Genomic DNA, 20,523 nt, shown 5'->3' with positions numbered 1-20,523 from the left:
TCAGGCTAGAGCTAAAATCGATACAGGCGTCTCTGTGTTTTAAAAGCCACTCAGAGGCAGACGATCACCTCTGTCCCAAAGGCTGATCTCTCAGCTTAAGGCCTTGATTGGCATCCAGACGATGCGAGGCGGTGACCCACAGCTGTCCCATTAGCAGAGGGTTAATGCTGAGATTGATACTGAGCAAATAAAGGAACTAGGTGTGGGGGCATTTTGATAGACTGCCTCTCCCCTTTCTGACCCAGAGTCAGACTTCAGCTGGATTTTGGCTTTTAGGGAGTGGCAGATCCTCATCTCTGACTTCAATATTAGTGTTCGTGGATCTTCCACAAAATTTATTTGGCTCATGCAGTTGTTGCCTGTGTGTCTGCTTCATCTTTGCATGTGTGCATGCCTTCATGTGCCCGAGTGTGAGGGTGCGCATGTGCATGTCTGCGCGCCCGCCGTTGAATTTCAAACAAGCAAAGCTTCCTGTGGAACTTCTGCTGCAGTGAGGAGATTTTGAAAGGCGGTGGAATATTTGAGTCATCGATGTAACTGAAACTGAAAATAACCCCCATTCTCCTCCTTCCCTCCCTTTTCTCCCCCCCTTTTCCCGTTCCTTCCTCACTGTTGCGCAGTTTTTTTGTTTTTTCTTTTTGTTTTGAGTCGTCGACGAGGAGAGGGTGGAGCACTTTTTTTTTTTTTTTTTTTTTTGTCTTGGGGAGTATGAAGCCTGGCAGCTCCCTCAGGCCTGCTCTGAGTCACGTCATAATTGATCTTTCTAGAAATTGTGGTAGCTAGCCGTGTAAAGTCTAAATCCGTGCAAGATGTGCAGCTTTTTAAAGATACTGCAGTCGTGCATTTGGCTGTCTTTATAAACTCTTTCCCTCCTCGTGGATGGTAAGAAACAGATGAAGGGGAATGGAAGGCATTTGGCAAAGCTTAATGCAGGAACAGCTTCGTATAAAAGTCATCTCAGAAATGAGGAGAAGTGGAGAACAGTGCAACGTTTAGTGTCTCTCACAGCAGGCTAGTTGCAAGGCTTTGAACGCTCCTCGCTCTTCGCTGTATTAGTAATACTCAAATTAGCACCGTGCCAAATTCCACACAACAGTGGAGACCTGGGGCCTGTGTGGCTGGAGCTTTGGTGGCTGAATGCGTGTGTGACTTTCCCTTCAGCATGATTCATCGCACAGAAAGTGGCATCTCATTGGGAGTTTTAGTGATGGCGGTCAACGTATTAATCTGGGAAAATGTTCCATTTTGAAATCAAAGAAGAATTGGTGACCCGGACCCCGCCCCACCCTTCCTCGATCACCACCTCCTTCCCTTTAGAAATGCGAACACTTGCACTGAGTAGATTGATGGATTCGTGTCATCGAATCAAGCTATTGTCTTTCAAGTTGTCTTCACTCCTGTAAAATGTAATTAAGCAGAACAAGGTCGAAGGTTTTTTTTTCTTTTTTTTCTTTTTTTTTCTTTTTAATTCCACTTTTTCCTGGGTAGATGCAGCAGCGGTGTGGGAAATGAGGAGTGGAAATATTAAACGATGTCTTCAAGTCTCACTTCAGTAGGTTGGTGGAGTCAAATTTTTGAATGACTGTCACAGAGAATTAAAAGGCGGGTGGGGGGGGCGACAGTCTTTGACTGCTGAGTAGTTATCGACTGACTGTCCTGGACTATGGTAGGAAAACAGACAGAAATGTGATGTTTCCTGTTTAAATGAGATGCTATGCAATATGATTAGCCTTGACAGGTCAAGACAGTTAATAGAGTTCTGTTGCAGACTACCCTGGCATGCTTGCAACCACACACACACTCAGAGCATGTCACTTTGGCTGAGGGGGATCCAATGTCAGAGCAGGTAATTTAGCTTTCTTCAACGGTCATCATCAGCAGCTGCGAAGCCGTCATCATCACCATTTTATCTTGGATAAATACAAAACACTTTGCGCATGTCTGTGAACTGACAGGGTTAGGATTGCTGTGTGATCGCTGCCGTGAGATCGCTGCAGTCTGTTGGAACAAGTGACATTTCTGTTAGCCCGTGTCAGGCTGCCATGCACTTTGTGTAAAGACAAGAGCGCTGACTTTGCATGGCAGCCACCTCCTCACACCGCAGGACGCTAATATTCCGATCAAAAGCTCGTTCTCGGCTGCTGGTTGACTCATTTGACACTCCTGATAAATGCCTTTATATTGATACTTTTCACACTATGATTATCATCATCATGTTTTTCTTGTTTGTTTGTTTTTTTTAATTGGACACCTGAACGATGATCCCTGAGCCACTTGTGCGTGTTCCCTCCCAGCTCGTCCTTCTAGACAATAAAGGAAGTCCTTGTCCGGTAGTTTAGAAGGTCAAACTGCAAACGAGGCTTTCAGACGCCCAAGGAAAATTTCAATCAGAGCCCTTTTGTAATAACATTCATTGTACTATTTTCCTCTCTCCGTGTGTGTCCCTCTCACTCTCTCTGCAGCGTAATTCCCCTGGTTTTGCGTCTATAAATATGGACAGGGAAGATGTATAATTTCTAATGAGAAAATATATCCCTTTGGATTGAAAGGTAGGGGCTCTTCCACACGCTGCTGTTTGTTAGGAGGAGAGATGATACCTCAGGCTGTTTTGGCAGCGAGGGGGGGTGGGGGGAGTTGGAGGAGTCTGGCTAGGTCATTGCACATTTACAAATTAGCATTTCAATCATGCAGGTACATGACCAGTCGAGCAGAAAATATACATGTTTTTCTAATACAAGCCCCCAAAAATAAACAAAACACCAGCCGTGTTAGCGGAATTGCTGTGCATCCTCCCTTTTCCTTTTTTTCTAGTCTGAGGCTACAATTACAGGTGCCTTGCCCGCTTGCGTGGCCCCTTCAAGTGTTAACTCACAAACTTGTGCCATTGTGTAATAATGGCCATTAGGAGATGGATACACAATCTGTATTCATCTTGTGGTGTTTATTTGGTGGGAATGATGTGACATTTGAATAACTGTATGATCTCTATGATGGGCATTCTAATAAGCCTGGGCAAACACCTTTCGTCTCTCTCTCCTCCCTGTTTCTCTCCGTCTCGGGGGCATTAATATTAAAAAGCACTGAGCTTTAGAAATACAGCACTGGTGTGATTGTTCAATCCGCTCCCTGCCTTACCTGTGACTCATGATGTAGTTATGTGCAAATGAGAATCTCCATACTGCCCTGTTTGACCTCTGTGTTATATTTTCATGTTCTCAACTATTTTAGAATTCTTGTGTATGGAGCTTTGTTACAGCTGACATGCATACATGCATATTCCTTCCTGGTAGCTAGGGGTGTGTGTGTGTGTGTGTGTGTGTGTGTGTGTGAGGGAGAGGGAGAGAGATCTCCAGTAGCCATGCTGTCTTCTGGGTGCAATTTCTAGTTGCGTCCTGTAGGACCCATTTTCTGTGACAAAAATGGAGGTGTTTATATACTCAGTTTTACATACAGATCGACCCCCTCCCACCACCACCCACCCACCCCTAGCCTTGCACAGCTCTGGTGCAGCTCCAGCTCTCTCCAGGCACTGTGCTGCTCGGTCCCTGTGTGGCGCAGCCACTGAAGACTCGGTGACAAATGGCAATTATATTTGTGTGTTCTTCATGAATCCATCAAACACTGGCCTTTTAAAAATTCTCCCCAGATATTTGAGGCTGTCAGCTACTAGTAGCTGGGACCAAATTGGGATGCTGCTTAGACAGTCAAGAACCACTCACCCCCTAGTTTCCCCTGTGATGTGTGTGACAGCGTGTGTAGGGGAATACCATGTTTTATTCAACTACAAATGTACACTCTCAACAGTTGTTGATGTGCTAGAAATAGGGCAGTTACAAGTCCAATTTGAAGTGTGTGTGTGTGTGTGTGTGTGTGTGTGTGTGTGTGTGTGTGTGTGTGTGTGTGTGTGTGTGTGTGTGTGCTTGTATTTAAACTTTGTTTGGAGGGAAGAACTGGACATACAGCCTATTAAAGTGTGCATGTGGATCTCTTAGGACACCTTCGGATGCTTTGCTGCAATGTTGTAACAAATGCACAACTTGTACATTCTTTTCAAACTTCATGGGATTTGTTTCCTGCTGTGTTAGCGGAGCGGTGTATTAGCGGTGAGCCTGTGTTGCTCTGTCAGGATTTATCAGCAGACTCAGCTTACATTTGTACCTTGGATGTGGAATCAAAGCGTGGGTTCAGAAACGTCACAACAGCATCGCATTACCTTGAAATGCTAAAAGCTGAATATTGTGTGAAAGAAGTTGAATGCACACTGGATGGTTTGCACTTCAATAGGGTTCACAGGAGTTGACTTGATAAACGATGGCTCTTTCCTCAGTCTGTTGTGTTGTATTGTGTGTTTACAGTGCACGCCAAGCTGAATGGTGTGTAGGAGGTAGTAGATAATATGCTTTAGAGTTTACTTTTGCTGTAAGTCACACGCACTGAAAGTTTCTGATTCCAGAGTAGCACAAATTCAAACGTAGTGTATTTCTGCGTTTCCTCATTATCTCTTCATTTGTCTCATGTGACTGTACAAGTCTGTCACTGCCATCTCTGACAGTACCACCATTATTATGATCAATGATTATGAATATTGCTCCATCGCGTCCATTAATCTCGGCCACCGCGTTCATCAGGATAAAAATAACGACTGCAACTGTGCAAAGACTATTCAGGAACCTGCCACTGAAGAGCACAACCCCCTCAGACTAAATGTTATATTTCTCCACAGTGTGTCAGAAACCCAAATCGCCTCTAATATACTTTTTTTTTTTTTTTTTTTATATGGTGGTTTCTTAACTCATTCACTGCCAATGGCTGGCAGTGAATGAGTTAATAGCTATTTATATTTTGCCAAATTGAAAGCTTTGCTTTCTCAAAAGGAAAAGGTAATTATGCCCGCCAGTGCAGTTTGTGCGTGAATGTGTGTTTAATTGTGCAAGTCCATGTGGCTACTTTGCTTAAACAAGACACATGGCAAACTCCACTGGAGTTCTCTGTTCTCTGACTACATACTCAGACAGGTAGATTACTATGAATCTGCAGTGATACAGTGGGCAAACCGGGGTTTCCCCATTAACCCTTTAAGACCTACCATAGAACCAAGTTCGCCAGAGCTTATATTATATTTTTACATGCTGTGGAGCCATTTTTGGGAGCATTTCAAGTTGCTATACATCAATACAACCATTATAGCCCAAACTTTAATAATATGTCTGCATTAGGTGCATAGTAATTACATAAATTGCAAAAAAGTGCAATAAACTACAAACAAATTGAAAATCGTTTTTGTTTTTTTAACATATATTTCTAGTTAGAGAAATTTAAGAGGCTTATCCCTCAAAACTGTAAATACAAAAAAGTTACACAAACTAGTTTCCCACCACAGGAAATTTATTTTGAGTGTCTTCATAGTTTTATTTTTGAAATACACCAATTTTTATATACTGCAGGAAAAACGAAAATAAATATTATAGTGCAAATTTGCAAAATAACAGCATATGCATCAAAATAAACTATTTCCAGCAGTGCAATATGAGTCTTAAGCATCCCAGAAACGACACAGAAAGTCATAAAGTCAAACATAACTTTTTAAAACACATAACAAGTAAAACACAAGCTCATAAGGCCCCGATCGTAAAAAACTACATTTCCGCAAAATGACGTCACTTCCGGTTTCGGGCAGGTCATGCGGTCATGTGATAGTTCGCGCTGATGGACGTAGGAAGTGTTACAAACAGCTGATGGATCGGCGAAGCGTGTTTCTGGAATATCATGTTTTTGTTGCTGCAAGTGATTTTTATGCAGTTTTTGCAAAGCTATATGTGGAAGGAAACTGTGACCTAGGACAAGCTGATGGCATAAGATGTAAGTACAACTCCTCCAGTTTCATATGCAAAAAAAATTATTGCGCTAGCTTACTTGGTTGCAGAGCTACCGGGATTTAAAAATAGTTACGCAAAACAGAGCGTGCCCGCTCTGATCGGCTGTAAAGGGTTAATCTAGTTGTCAGCTGTCAATAAATCTTGATGTATACGAGGAGTTAATCAGTTAGGAACAAACTGAGGCCAGTGTGAATGGTAAGGCTGTGTTTCTGATTAAGTTTCTGGATGTGTTTTTAGATTAGATAGTGATTTTGGATTCATCAAATTTGAATGTTTGCAGTCTGGTTTGTGATGCTTGCAGATTAAAATAGTTGGTTAATGAGCTGCTTTGTGAGCTCTGAGTCGGGGGGGAAAAAGCACCCAAAGAAAAAAGGTTGACTGCTGTGTGACTGTCACTTAAGCAGATTAAGATAACTGTGACATGATACTGTTTTCACAGATTATGAGTGATTCAACACTTCGCTTTCTTTGTTAGCGTAGCACTATCCACCCACGATAATACCAAAAAAAGGAGGGGGGTGGGCAGGCACTGGCGTGTAATAGGTGCAACGGGGACATCAGCATCACACATTAGCTAAATTAATAATTGCAATTTATGTATGGAAATGTATGTTAAAGAAATCTAACAGGTCTTATAATACACAGACAGACTCTGGTTTAAAGGAAAACATCTTGGTGGGAAGGTGAAGTCACCATCTTGGCCACCCAAGTGAGTACTGGTGTCTTGATGTGCTGCAGACCTGACTCGCTGTGTTTTCTAGCCTTCTTCCTGAAAAGATTTTTTTTTTAAAAAAGACACAGTGGAATAAAATACAGGATACATATATTAAAATGAGTGAAAAATGTAGCAAGTTACAGCTGTCAGGGGTAAAGCTGGAAAAAACAGCAACAAATATAGCCCCTGCTCCGAGCCTCCTTGTTAGGCTTCAGTCTCTTCCCCCCACATTGTCATGGGCAGGCTGCAAGGCTTTTGTCTTTTTGGAGAAGAAAATCCATCAACCTGGTCTTAAATCACTGCATAATGAATTCTATCGTGCGCTACCCAGTTGTCTAATTCAAATTGCATGGAATCCTGATCCCTCAAGTCTATATTTGTTTATCGAGGCAGCATGCAGAAGCCCGAATGAGGGGAAGGCGAAACCCAGAGTGTGTATTTAATTGCTTTGTTTTACATCCACATTCACGTCCGGCCTCTCCCAGGGTGATGTGTTGTTAAAAAGCGCAAGGCCCGATTCCCACACTCTCTCCGACTCTTGTTAACCGTAATTGCACTTGTTGGTGAGCTGACAGAAAGAAAATAGAGATGGAAAGAAATTACCAGAGTCACATTAAATTTTATGTTTGCATCCACTTTGGAAACTTGTTGATTTTATTTATTTATATATAGATATATTTTTGGACAGCTGTGTAACTGTTAAACAGCCCTGCATGTTAAACATCCTTAAGCAGTAGCTGAATAAGGCAGAATTCAAGTTTGGTTGTCAAGATGTTATATTTTCAATGTATATAAAGAAAGTATTACATTGAGGGGGGGAAAAGAATAAGTAGGGTTCACACAGACAAACTCAAAAAAAAAAAAAGAGAGAGATGAATAATTCACAAAATCTTGCTGCAAGTGCACATGCAAAGTGGCTCTGATGTGGAGCGAAGGTAATGTAGGAGTAGCTCCCAGTAGAGCTGAATGTGCAGGTGCTCTTCTCAGGGAAATGCCACCGCCTTTGCTCACTCGTATCCTTCCTCTTCTCTCTTATCAGACAGGTCGCTGTCTCCCGACTTTCTGCGGCTGTCACGCGTGCTCTTAGAAAGGCTCGTCAAGGCCATCTCGGAGCTTTCACAGGAGAGGAGATCATTACTATTGTAGACAGCAGCCATTTTGTATATGTACACTATCACAAGCTGTCTTTCTCTTTTTACTGTATTAATCTCTCTCGCACTGTCTAAACTCACCGAGGTACGGCTCCAACGACTGTCTCGTCTGCCTGCAGCGGGGGCTTTTGTGATCCTGTCACATATAAAGTTCGCCGCTCCTCTCTTTTTGATTCCAAGTTGAAATGTTTGCCGTGTGATCGATTTTTATCATGTTAGGGAATGGTGGCACGGTTTGCTGAGAGTGATTTAGCTTAGAATGGCGTGTCTCCATTACTGTAGTTGCTTTGTAAGAAGTGAAACTCGCAGGCTACGGTGACTTTATAAGCGAATAAAATATATGAAGTGCAAGGTGCTGAGATTGCAAGTTCTCTAACAGCAAAAATGAAGTTAGGTAAAAGGGAATTCAGAAGCATTAAAAAAAAACCTGGAAAACATAAGTTATTAAAGTAAACTAATACATCTCTCTTATTTTGTAGTTTTGTTTTCTTTCTTTCATCCTCTACATTCAGCTTAAAAATACACTTAAAAAGGGACACTCTGAAAACACATCATATCTCAGTGGGGAAAAAAAATCATGCCGGGTATCTGTGCCGATATGGTCTGGGTAATGTGTTGGGAATGAAAGGATGCTTATTATAATTGTAAACCCACAGAGGGCTGAATTCAAAGACACCAAAAGCAAAGTGAAAAATGATGCAGCACGCTAGTCCATGGACTGAAACATGATGTCTCAGAGGTGTTCTTTGGATTTAGGTCAGGTGAGCGTGGGGAACCAGTCAATGGTATCTATTCCTTTATCCTCCATGAACTGCCTCCATGCCCTCACCACATGAGGTGTGGCATTGTTGTGCATCAGGAGGACCTCAAGATCCACTGCACCAGTCTGACAGTGGCTCCAAGGAATCTTTCCTTATAGCTGGTGTCAGTCAGGTGCCGTTGCCTAGCCTGTAGAGGTCCGTGCCTCCGTGGATATGCCTCCCAAGATGATCACTGACCCCCACCAAACTGGTCATGCTGAAAGATGTTACAGGCACCGTAATGTTCTCCACAGCTTCTCCAGAGCCTTTCGTGTCTCGCGTATAGGTCACCAATGCCAATTCTGGTATTCTATGGCAAATGCCAGTTGGGCTCCACAGTGCTGGGCAGTGAGCACAGGACCAAGCAATGAGCTCAAGGTCCACTAAAGGACATCGGGCTGGTGATGGATTAAAAGCCTTCTACGGCCTTGTTCAGCTCTCCTAGGGTAACCACCTGTCTCCTGGAATCTTCTCCATGCTTTTGAGACTGTGCTGGGAGACACAGCAACTTTCTGGCCATGGCACGTATTGATGTGGACTACCTGTATGGTAGTAACTTCTGTATGGTCCTATATCGCGTTATTCTGCCAGCAGTGACACTGACCAAATGCAAAACTAGTGGAAAAAACCACCAGAAAAGATGAGGAGCGAAAAATGTCAGTGGCCTCCAAACCATTCCAACTTTGTGGTTGTCCCATTGCTGCCCATCGAGTGCACCTATCAGCAGCTAAAACTGATTGACAACCCCCTCTGTTCTTAATTGACCAGATCAACTGACTTGATGCTTTGCTCTGATTAAGAAATGTTCCTTCAGTCTCTAGAGAGAGTGTATATTTGCAATTTCAAGCAGTGTGTTTTTGTTTTATATTAAAAGCCTTAGCTTGCAGATGAGTTTGATGAATCAAATATACTACAACTTTCATCACTTTACACTGACCATGAAGTACTTTAATTGTACTAAATCCACACACACCCAGCTCTTTACTTAAAAACAGTAGAACTAATATCTTTTCTCTTCTGACCAGCTCAACCCCAGTCTGAGTCTAAGCCAGTGCCCACGGAAACTGCTGAAGAAGACACTGCCAAGGATCAAAATGGCTTTCACCATAGCACTGCTGGCACACCCGTGCTGAGTAACGGTAACGGAATCCACCCCGGCGGATCACAGGCCACGCGGACGTGTTCCTGCGGTGCAACCATCAGCACGAACGCCACGGGCGGGTCACGTCCTGGCTCGGGGGCAGCGACTGCTACTCCAATGACAGAGCAGCCCAGAAAGCAACCATCCACGCCTGTGTCGCAGAGGATGCAGAGAAAATTGCGGTCCAGCCTGTCAGTGAACAGCGACAGCAGCCGACGCAGCAAAGGGAGTTCAACAGGGTCGCAGAAACCTCCTTTACCTGAAGGTAACGCCTCCATACTCAAGTTAGTGACACACTGCTGCACTTTTTTTAACCAATACTAACATTTCTGAAACTTTACTGCTTGTATGCTTCTTCCCCTCTTATCTTACCTTGTTATGTAGCAGGAATGGTTTAAGCTGCATGGTTCAATGAAGAACGTTATAGAGAACCCCCACCCTTAAATAAAAAAGCACACCAATCATTATACCAATTTATAAAATCACGAGTTCAGAAACAATTAAAAAGGAATTTTCTGTACTGCCCACTTCCAGGAAACTGTAAATATCCTCTCTGACCTGGTTTAGGTTTAGACTTGCGATGGAGTATCCCCTAATCTGTAGTCTCACCATCAAACAAAATGGGCGTATTCTTCGCAGGTGCGCATGAAATAATACCTAACAAGATATTGATAATACATTCTTGCCTCCTCTCACCTTTTAATGATGGTGGTGCATGACCTCTCATATTTATCACTCCCGTCAAGCAAATGCCGTCTCATCTCGCCCCTGTGGCTTTTATTTTCTTTAACAACAAGCCAGAGAGTCCGTTTGCCATGCAGGGAAGCCGTCACTTTGTCAGGTGCAATGCTGAGGTGAGTCCAGTAATGAAGGCGGCTGCCCGGTCCTTTTCCATTGTGGAGATAGGTGTGACCGTCTAACGAGGCCGGAGAGCACGGGGTGCCCATTAAGTCATAACCAGCCTCCTCCGGGCCCCTCACGGCCCCTCACACCTCTCTGGTACCTTTTTGGCTCTCCCTACATCCCGTCAGCAGCACCATTGCCCTCATTAACAGGGCCTCATCCACCCCCACCCTCGACCCTTTCTCCAGCTACTGTACTTTGTGGACTTCCATGTGTTCTATCTTTCTGTAGCTCATAGAATATCAGTGTTTAGGCTTATTTTTGTTCAAGTAGATAGGCAATTCCTGCTTTATTCATCCAACATGGCCTTTGCGGATTTACTGTTTTTATGTGAGGATTTGCTCACCCCCCCCCCCCCCCAAAACAAGATTCATAGTGGTCAGGTAGAGATGTAAGAGCAAAGTGGTCCTTTTCATTTGTCTGTATGTGAAATATGTGCGCAGATTGATGAAGGCACTCACGCACATGCACCGTGCAGGTAAAGGTGCGATCCATCCGCCAAGAGATATTCTAGACGCATCATGTTTTCAACATCTTAATTGGTAAAGAACAAAAGCAAGAGAGTGGGCAGGGAGTTAAAAAAACAAAAAAACAAAAACAGCTGCTCAACAAGTCTCATTATGGCTTTTGTGTTGCTTATTTGCAGGCGTGAGAGCTCTCAGAATCAATATGTTCGCTCTCAACTATTTATTTCCCCCCGGAAAAGAGCCAAGCTGTTGTGTTTGAATGTTTACACGGATTAACATAATCTGTTTGCCTGTGAAATTAGCCTCCTAAACAGCCCCCCGAACACAGGAAATAAAAGGCGTAAGCTAGCAGGAACTAGCTCTGGGGATTCTGTTGCTCTCTGTGTTTCTTGGCACGCGCCGTTGGCACCGTAGCCAATCTGTGATAACAGCTTTTGAGGAGTCATTTAGCACGCTGCTTTTGTTTAGCGAGGTGGGGTGTCTCGACTCTTGTCATCGGGTTTATGTTTCTATTTTTTTGTGAACTGTGTGTAATCGGTTAACGTCTCAAAGCCGCTTCAGCCGCTTCATTTAGAGATTTCATGCCAGGGTTGTGAGCGCATTGTTAAAAACTTCCCTAAGCTATAAACTTGAAAGTGTTTGCGTGTGTTTTTGTAAGCTGTAGTCCTCTACCTTTGACTTTTTTACCCCCCTCAGTCATGCATTAATAAACAGACCTGCTTTTACGTGCATGTGGTGGACATTGACTATCCGGCCCACATCCTCTGCCTCCTTTACCCAAGTGTGCCTTCTGTGCATTCGCGTGGCCACCAAGGCTTTGTCTGACCACTCTTTCTCTCTCTCTCCGCCTCCTGACTGCCCGGCTCTCTTGCCCTCTCGCTTGCCTCTTTGTGAGTTTGAATGTTTTGCACAGCTTGCCGCTCTGAGGCCCATCCAGCTTGTTTTGTGTCATGCCGCTCCCCTTTTTTTGATGTCAGCTTTCCAGATGTCTCATACTATTTCCTCAGAGGTGCCGGGCGCTGTTTTTTTGGCCCTGCAAACTCTGGGCTTCATCTCCGCTCACTGACATTAAACAGCAACATTGTCAGTGTATGCTGCTCTTGTCTGTCTGTTCCTTGGTTTCACTCTGTCTCTGTCTGCCTCTCTGTCTCTCTCTGTTTTTCATGGAGATGTGCCTTGCGTCCAGCTCTCTTGTGTACAGTATATGACCCCCACCACTTTTCCCTTCCTCCTTGCTGGCTTCTATAAGATACAGACTAATCGCTGGTGCTGAATTATACATCCAAGTGAATAGCTGAGCTGGCTGGCCACTGCCTAATGCCTATGTACTGTGTTTGTATCGTATTCACAGTCTGCTGTTACATTCCGAATGCTGGCATGGCTATACCCTCTGGGTCCTTCAGAGTTTGTTAGGTTGAACTTTGAAGCTGTGGCCGAGCAGTGTTTATTGCTCTCACTGGCATTTTGCAGAACTCGGATGGCAGTACACTTACAGCGCATGCCAGCATAAAAAAAAAAAAAAAAAGGTCTATGAAGCAAAACCACATTCTGGCCAGTAGCAGCTTACTGCATGTCCACCCCACATGTTTAATACTGAAAGATTTATTCTCATGCATCTTCCATTACTGCCAGTGTTATGGCCTCAGATAAGGATAATAAGATGCATTCGAACTTCAGGCACCCTCACATGTACAGCCGCGCTTTCTCGTTTCATGTTCCCTTCTTTATCTTGTTTGTATCGCAGTCAGCTAGCGCTTCTGGTCAGCTCCGCAGCCCTTAGCAGTGCAAAATTAGGGGGGAGAAAAAAAAAACCCTCTACTTTGATTAATCAAACATGAGCATTCAGAGGCCCTCAGCTTCCAATTCCGTCCTCCACACTCTCCTCCTTTCGCTTTCCCTCTAACCCAATCAGTAACAGCCCCTTCTGACAGCTCAAGATGGGCTGATGAAAGTTATGCAAATGAGCCCTGTTTGTAATGCTATTTTTCTGCATCCATCCACATCATGTCTTTTTAACACTCCAAAGCAGGGGTGCTGCGCTGGCCTTGGTTCAGAAAGGAGACAGCTGCAAGGAGTGTCTGCCAGGTGCACTTACAGAAGGATGTTCAGTATGGTTTAGTGAGTTGGATGCAACGACCAGAGGTTTTAGTGTGGGGAAGGTTGACCAAGGATAACATATAGGCATGGCTAAACAATCATTGATCTGTGTTCAACCTCACCTGGACAGTTTTATTTTGGATTTTCTTCTTCTTTTCTTTTTTGGAAGAAAGTAATTCCAGCTCTAATTAAAAGACAAGTTTTAGTTCATTTCAGATCAGGAAACAAGACCACCTCTCCTGTATTGTATAACTTGTTGACAACATGTTCTTCAAATGTGCGGATGAGATAATCAGATAGCAACAAAACAGACAGTAATCAAGTCGGAGCTACAATGTTGTTTTTAACCTGCTGCCTTCTTTACCCAGCTTGCTCAGTCGCATCGACTGCCTCTTAGAGCTGCTCCAGGTACAAGAGCTCCTCAGATCATTTCAAGCACTTCAGAGAATTTCAGGGATTCTAACACGACTATATGCTCAAAACTAATGACAATAACTGACGGGTTTGATCAGAGATTTGAACATTCTGGGGATACTCTGACAGAGTCTTTGGTTTGAGACACTGCCAAATATTATGTTCTGTCAATAAGTTTAAATTACCTTCACTAGATCTCTTACATACAAACAAACTGTCACTGTGAACTGTACAGTGAAACATGTAACTCATTTGGCCTTTCAAAATGACACTTATGATTCTTAATGGACACATTAGTAAGTTGAAGACTGCTGAGGCTGCTGTTGAACAGCAAGCCGAAAGTTTCCACCGGCCACGTAAAGAGTTCCTGCGAGGTGGTTAAATGTTAATCAGAGGTGCTGGCATTGGAAGCATTAATTCACCTAGTTGCCAGGCAGGGACTCTTGGACTCTTGCTAATCATCTTTGTTTGATCAGCCCAGCAGTTTGCATGATAATGCCACAATTGCTTAGCAATTCTCTTAATCAAAACTGCAGAGGAAAATTGATTTCTTTGGATGTTTTCTTTTATTTCTGTTTGCCATATGCGTATTGTGTTCCACCTGTCAGCCTGCTGAGCATGCATCACTCACTTACTCTCTATACACAGTTTTCCCCACCACAGTTGGAAATATTTATGCTTTAATTTTAGTTTTTTAGTTTTTTCCTTATCTTTGTGTGTGATTTGTGACTGATTTATTTGTCACCCCTGCTTGGACCCAGACTGCTGCGTTCACTGCATCTTGGCCTGCCTTTTCTGTGAGTTCCTGACGCTTTGCAACATGGTGGTGGCCCAGGCCTCATGCGGCGCATGCACATCAGAGGTTTGCTGCTGCTGCTGCTGCACCGACGATCTGGGCGACGACTGCAACTGCCCTTGTGACATGGACTGTGGCATAATGGATGCTTGCTGCGAGTCCTCAGATTGCCTGGAAATCTGCATGGAGTGCTGCGGCATCTGCTTCCCCACATAGACAGGCCCGTGTTGGTGTGGACCAGGGCGATAAGCAAGACCCCGAAAGTATTAGAAGGAAGCTGCTGCTGCTACTTTAGAATTCTGCAAAGGATAGAGGAGAAAGTGTGCACGGTGGTTGGCATATGTTTTCGTGAAGGTCCTATTTTTTGTGTGCCTGACTTTTCAGTATGTGCAAACTAGCCTGGTTTGTACAGCATGCTTTGAAAGATGGATTTCAACACTGGGCTTCTCCATCTAAACCATCCAGATATATGAACTCGTCAGTTAAATCTTCAGTGTATTGTAAGTATTCCATCTGTTGCTAAAAGCAGTATAGTAGAGATTCGATTGTTACATCAGGAATGCTGTCTAATTGTATCACATCTTGCCTCTTTTTAGTCATTTTGGTGACCGACATGTTGCATTTACAAAATAACATTTATTCTGTTTTCATTTTAAATACTTTGTTTTTTTTTATTATCAGAAACTTAGGTTTGCAGTCTTTACAACACTGTAAAAACTTTATGTGATGGTTCATATATTCTTCATTGCATACTGTATTTCGGCGAGACAGACTTCTATATAGACATATCTACTGTAGTACTGTAGAACAGTTGAAACTGGTGAAATGTTTAAGGTGAATCAGTACTTCCCATTATCTGCTACTTTCTGCCACTGAAGGTAAGGGTGACATTACATTTTTATTTTAAGCATTTTGTAAATGCTGGAAACGTTTATTATTTTATACAGAGGGTCGTAATTGTCTGCAATATTTTACCAGGTGTTTTAATGGTTGGGATGGATTATTTCACTAAAAAGTGTCATCTCACACCTGATTTGGCAGTGTTTGAAGCCTTGGGTTTACTGGAAATACAGTGCAGTTACTTGCATTTTTTATATCAAGAAGCTCTTAATAATCTCCAATAAGATGTACAATGCGTTTAGCTTTTATTTCTATGAGAGTCCTCCTCTAATGTTAGCTGTCAATGAATAGGCTTAGCCGGCCTTTTATTTGATGCTATTTTGCATTCATACTGTGGAAGTATGACTTGTTGAACTGCACTCTGTTCATGAGGTCTGTGATAAGAAATTAAAAATGGTGACCCTAGTTGCCACTTAAGCCGCTTTTGGGTATCAAGCCCAGAGACTGGGGGGAAAAAAATGTTATCATGAACTGTCATTTTTTTTAGAAATTGTAAACCAAAGCAGGGTAAAAGCAGTTTCCTTCTCTCTCTCTTTTTTTCTCGTCCTTAATTCTGTGTATCTCGAGATGAGTTTGTAGTGAATCACCAGCAGAGTCATTTTCTTGTCTTGGAGATCCACTTTGATGTTGTTTAAGTGGTGATGCTTAAAGCTGGCCCTCATTAGCACTGCTTACTAAATGGTAACAAAAAAATAAAAATGGTCCCTTCCTAATGGCATCAAAGATAATGTGCTGTCATGTACGGCTCGTCTTAATGGCACACTGTTATGTGTATAAAGAGGCTGGATGGGCACCTCTTCAGTAGATAATGTGCAGAAAGTAAACCTCATTTTCATGTTTATGATTAACTCAAAGCAGGAGTTTGTTACAGGCTAAGGAGTGTCAAGAAAACACTATATAGATAATGTGAAGAATTTATCTTTAAATTTAAAAAAAAAAAGTATACAGTATGTAGTCGTCGTCTTGCACAATACTGTTATGCTTTATGTTGTGCTTTTTTTCCTTGATTCTTTCCATTTCCATCTGGATACATCAGCTCATTTAATTGTCTTCCAATACCTTGAATTTCAATGAAAGTTTTTTTTTTTTTTTTTAAATAAAACTTTACTTAAACTGATGATTGTTTTGATCTTCTTTTTCTAAAAAACACGACTTTTATGTGCGCCAGCTCTTTATCATATTCCAGTTGTGCAACATGTGACGAACAGGTCTGCCTTCATTTCACATGTTTGAGTCTTTTGTAAAGGCGTGTTTGGCACATTGTTCTGACTCACCACCCATTTCCTCATATTTTGCGTCCAAGGAGCCAGACATTCTTGTAATTAAAAAAAAAAAAAAAATAGTGGTCCTGGGCAATAGTTTTCCAGTTTTTTAGGACATTGGTTGATTTTTCACTCCTTTCCAGTCCAGTCCTTGGACTTGACCATTTTCAGAGGTATGTTTTTTTTTGTTTGTTTTTTTTAAGCCACTCAGCAATGACTTATGAATCATTCAAGCATAAAAAATAGACCAACTCAAGGGATGAATCAGTGGTGTGTCAACACTAAATGGAGAACTAGCCGAAGAGCTTGCTAAAAAACTAGCCAAGTTACCAATGTCTAACTGTTAAGCTAGTGTCACTTTTTTTTTTTTTTTACTATTATTAGAAATTTTACAAAGGAAAATCCCCAGCTGTCCTCAACTGACATAGTCCACAGATAAATACCACACAATGAACACCAAACCAACTCAGCTCTGGTTTCTGCTGCAGCAGGTGTCTTAAGTAACACTTGTCCTATTGACACGCACAAACTGACTTGGGGAAATCAATTTCAGCTACAATATTGTTGCTGGTGGTGACTGTGCATGTTTCAAATGTGGTTTAAAGTTTGTCCCCTGTACTGTAATGTAACTGCAGCCAAAAACTTCCTCCAGAGGACTTTATTCCACATGGCCTTGTCTTTGCCTGTATAATCACTGGAAAGCAAAAGTGTGCTTACCAAGGAGGTTAATATTTGCGTCTTTTTCTGAGTGTAGATTCAAAGCACAATGCAATGGTTACCTGTAGATCTTGTGACTGAACACTGGGGACTTCTTTTTTAGATCAGGTGACCTTTAGATTTTACTGGTGTGGCTAGTCTTGGACAAATTGTGAATCTAAAATCAGGGCCACTTGCATGATTCATTCACATAATTTGGCAATTTTGTGTTTGTTTTTAAAGCATTTACCATATCACAGACATTCACAATCTGCTTTTTCAAGGGTTTAGAGAGCTACATTTAACTTGAACAGACTGTAGCATTTTAGAAATGAACACTTTCTAAGGAGCTCCCATTTACTGAAACCCATTTTTGAAATGGTTTCAGTTTAATTCTTTGAAATTTTGATAAACGGAACAGTGGATAACTTTTTCCAAGTGACCAAATATAACACATTTTAATGATTAAAATAAATAAAAACACAATGTATTTTAATCATTAAAATGTGTTATATTTATTTGTATACAGTTTTGTGTTGTTAAATTGTATTGAAAATTTAATTATTAAGTGCAAAATCACAACATTAGTTGCATCAAGGTGCTTTATATTATAAGGTAAAGGATGGGTACCGGTAATGACACCGGTTCTGACATAAACGGTAGTAACCAGACCGAAAAGCAGCGCACATTTCGGTGCTTTTTTTCCTGAGCTGTGATACACTTTGGATTCTAGCCAATCATTTTACCTTTCCAAGGATAGTAATTGGGCCCAGGTATGTACGTTCTTTTAGAGCAGAGCTACAGATTAAAAATGCCCAAGGCGAAGCGGTCAAAAGTATGGCTGTACTTCACAGTAAAAGATGCAAACTCAGCAGCCTGCAACAAGTGCTTTAAGGTGATACTGTGTAAAGGAGGTAACACCTCGAATCTGATGAAACACCTGGCGACACATTTTTTTTTTTTTAAAGCCTAGAAATGCACCGTATTTGATAGCTTGCTGCAAGACCGAGCACCGAGCGCATCTACTGCGGGTTTGGTGCCTGTTATCGGACCCGGAGTTAGCAACATCCCCCAAGAACCCGAAGAGGAGAGTCCTGGCCCCTAGCCCTGCCAGTGTAGCAGTAATGATGACGGATGAGGATGATGATGATGCAGCAGCAGCCGTTCTTCTCTGCGTGAGTAGCTTAATGTTGTTCGTGTGTAATTTACGTTGAGTAGGCTAACCACGTTATTACATTAATGCATGTAAGGTGAACTAGCAAACACAGTCATAGCTACATGCGGCTGTCTTCTTGTTTGATGGCAGATACTCCCTTCACCCTGGCAAAAAAGGCTAAAATGACCAAAGAAAAAGTGGAAAACAGCTAAACATGAGAGGTTTATGGACAAAGTTTGTGTTTTTCCATTGTTTAAGCACTGCTTCCAGCCAAGAGCGATACCATATGCCCTATAGCTGCAGAGAAGACTAACATTGTTAACTTTTTACAAAAAAACAGCTAAACATGAGAGGTTTTAGGACAAAGTTTGTGTTTTCCATTGATTAAGCACCGGTTCGAGCACCGTTTAAGCACCGGCACCGTTTCAAAAGTACTGGTTTGGCACCGGTATCGGATAAAACCTAAATGATACCCATCCCTAGTAAAGACCCTAAAATAATACACAGCAATCAGAAGACTCCACATGAGCAGCCCCTTGGCGACAGTGGGAGGGAAAAAACTCCCTTTTTAACAAGAAGGAACCTCCAGCAGGAAGGGGAGGAGCAGCCGTCTGCTGTGACCGGTGGAGGTGAGGTGAGGGGAGGGAGACGGGACAAATGCCACTAGAGACTAAAAAAGGTAAATGAAAAACAAACTGTCAGTGCATCATGGAAAAACCCCAGCAGCCTAGGCCGGTTGTATTGTAAGAAAGGGAAAATTCAGGGTCACCTGATTCAGGCCTGACTACATGCTAGTCAGATATGTTCCAACAACAATAACAACAGATTCCATTAGATAAATGTTTTAATTAGTCCAGCCAGTCATTATGCATTTTCCTTTTCCTTGTGGAATGACTAGAAGCTGAAACAACGTGTGAGTTTTGTGGTGGCCACATTGGTTACCCTCTGCCCTTTACCCTCTCTGTGTCGCACAGTCTTTCCCCTCTGGTCTTTTCTCTATTAGTGAGGGTGCCAGCCTGGGATCAGCATTACAGCGTTAACATGGAAACATGGCCAACAACACTCAGCGAGGTCGCCGGGGAGCAGGGACCTCCTGCTGACTGGAATAGCAGTTTGACCTTCAGCCAACACCACCCCCTGTTAACCCCTCAATTAACCTCCACATCAGCCCCTCTGCTGGTAGAACAGAAAGGAAGAGACTCCCCTTTCAATTCTGTCTTTAGTTCCTTTTATCATTTTCTGCCTGGATACACCCTGGCCCCAGGAAATTACCATCTTATTTCACTAATGCGTTGGGGAAAATATTGCTATCCAGAAAGTCTGTAATCACGCAGGAGTTGTACTTTTTCTTTTCTTTTTTTCCACGTTTACAGAGAGGGTGAGAGGCTGGAAATATTAAAAACTCCAGGTAGAGTGCGCAGTGACCTTTTCAGACAGTCTTCCACCTTTCTACTCCTCTAATCAATCCCCCTCTGATCGCTCGCTGTGTGCTGGATTGTAATGTCACAATTAGGACTGCTCCATTGTTTCTGTTTGCCGTCTGGGGAGAAATTCAGCACTTCTGTGATCTCAAGGTCATTTCTTTTACAGTATTAAATAAATTAGAATGAGGCTCTGGCCACCTCCTCTGTCTAGCCGTGTATTGAGCCATCCATCCATCCATCCCTTTTTTTCTGCTCAATTGGGTGGGATACTCTTTCACTCAGAAAATGAAAGTCTCCTGCCCTCGGCCATGAGAACAAATTATTGCTTTTGCTGTTTCTGTATATGATGAGGTTGGGGGGAAAAAAACAGATGGGAACATTAATGGTGTTTTTGCTTGGTTCATTTTCATATCAGAGGTAGACCTGAGAGTTGAACACTGATAAGATATTAACCATTTTATAATTTTGAATAATATGACTAATTAAACTGGATGAGAAGGGGTGTCTTTATTCGACTTGTTTTTTCCCCCCTAGGTGGAACATCAATTATTTAAAAAAAGAAAGAAAACAGCAGAAAATGTGGATACACGTGCTTCCCCCCACCCCCATGTTCTCTTGTCAATATATAGGATGCATAATAGGCATCATTACATGGCAGTTACCATTCGAGGTGATTAATTTTACCATATTTATAATATTGTGTTGTGTGCCATTAAAGGTAATCA

General features: G+C 42.4%; 1 protein-coding gene across 3 annotated transcripts in view; it reads left to right on the top strand.

The window, feature by feature from the left end:
* The window catches only part of mdfic (MyoD family inhibitor domain containing), a 29,340-nt gene extending 12,962 nt beyond the window's left edge, over positions 1-16,378 (top strand). For all 3 annotated transcript variants that reach the window (XM_085251798.1, XM_085251797.1, XM_085251796.1), the window contains exons 5-6: positions 9,568-9,948; positions 14,326-16,378. In XM_085251798.1, the coding sequence (XP_085107924.1) occupies positions 9,568-9,948; positions 14,326-14,576 (632 nt within the window). In that variant the 3' untranslated portion in view covers positions 14,577-16,378. The remainder of the gene's footprint in view (positions 1-9,567; positions 9,949-14,325) is intronic.
* The last annotated feature ends 4,145 nt before the right edge of the window (positions 16,379-20,523 follow it).

The sequence above is a fragment of the Mchenga conophoros genome, linkage group LG17 (genome assembly GCF_057382185.1).
Source record: "Mchenga conophoros isolate Kocher_MC1m ecotype Shallow Benthic linkage group LG17, M_conophoros_male_GT1.1, whole genome shotgun sequence".
NCBI lineage: Eukaryota > Metazoa > Chordata > Actinopteri > Cichliformes > Cichlidae > Mchenga > Mchenga conophoros.
Note: the sequence above shows the minus strand (reverse complement) of the source record. Positions and strands in the feature narration are given on the sequence as shown.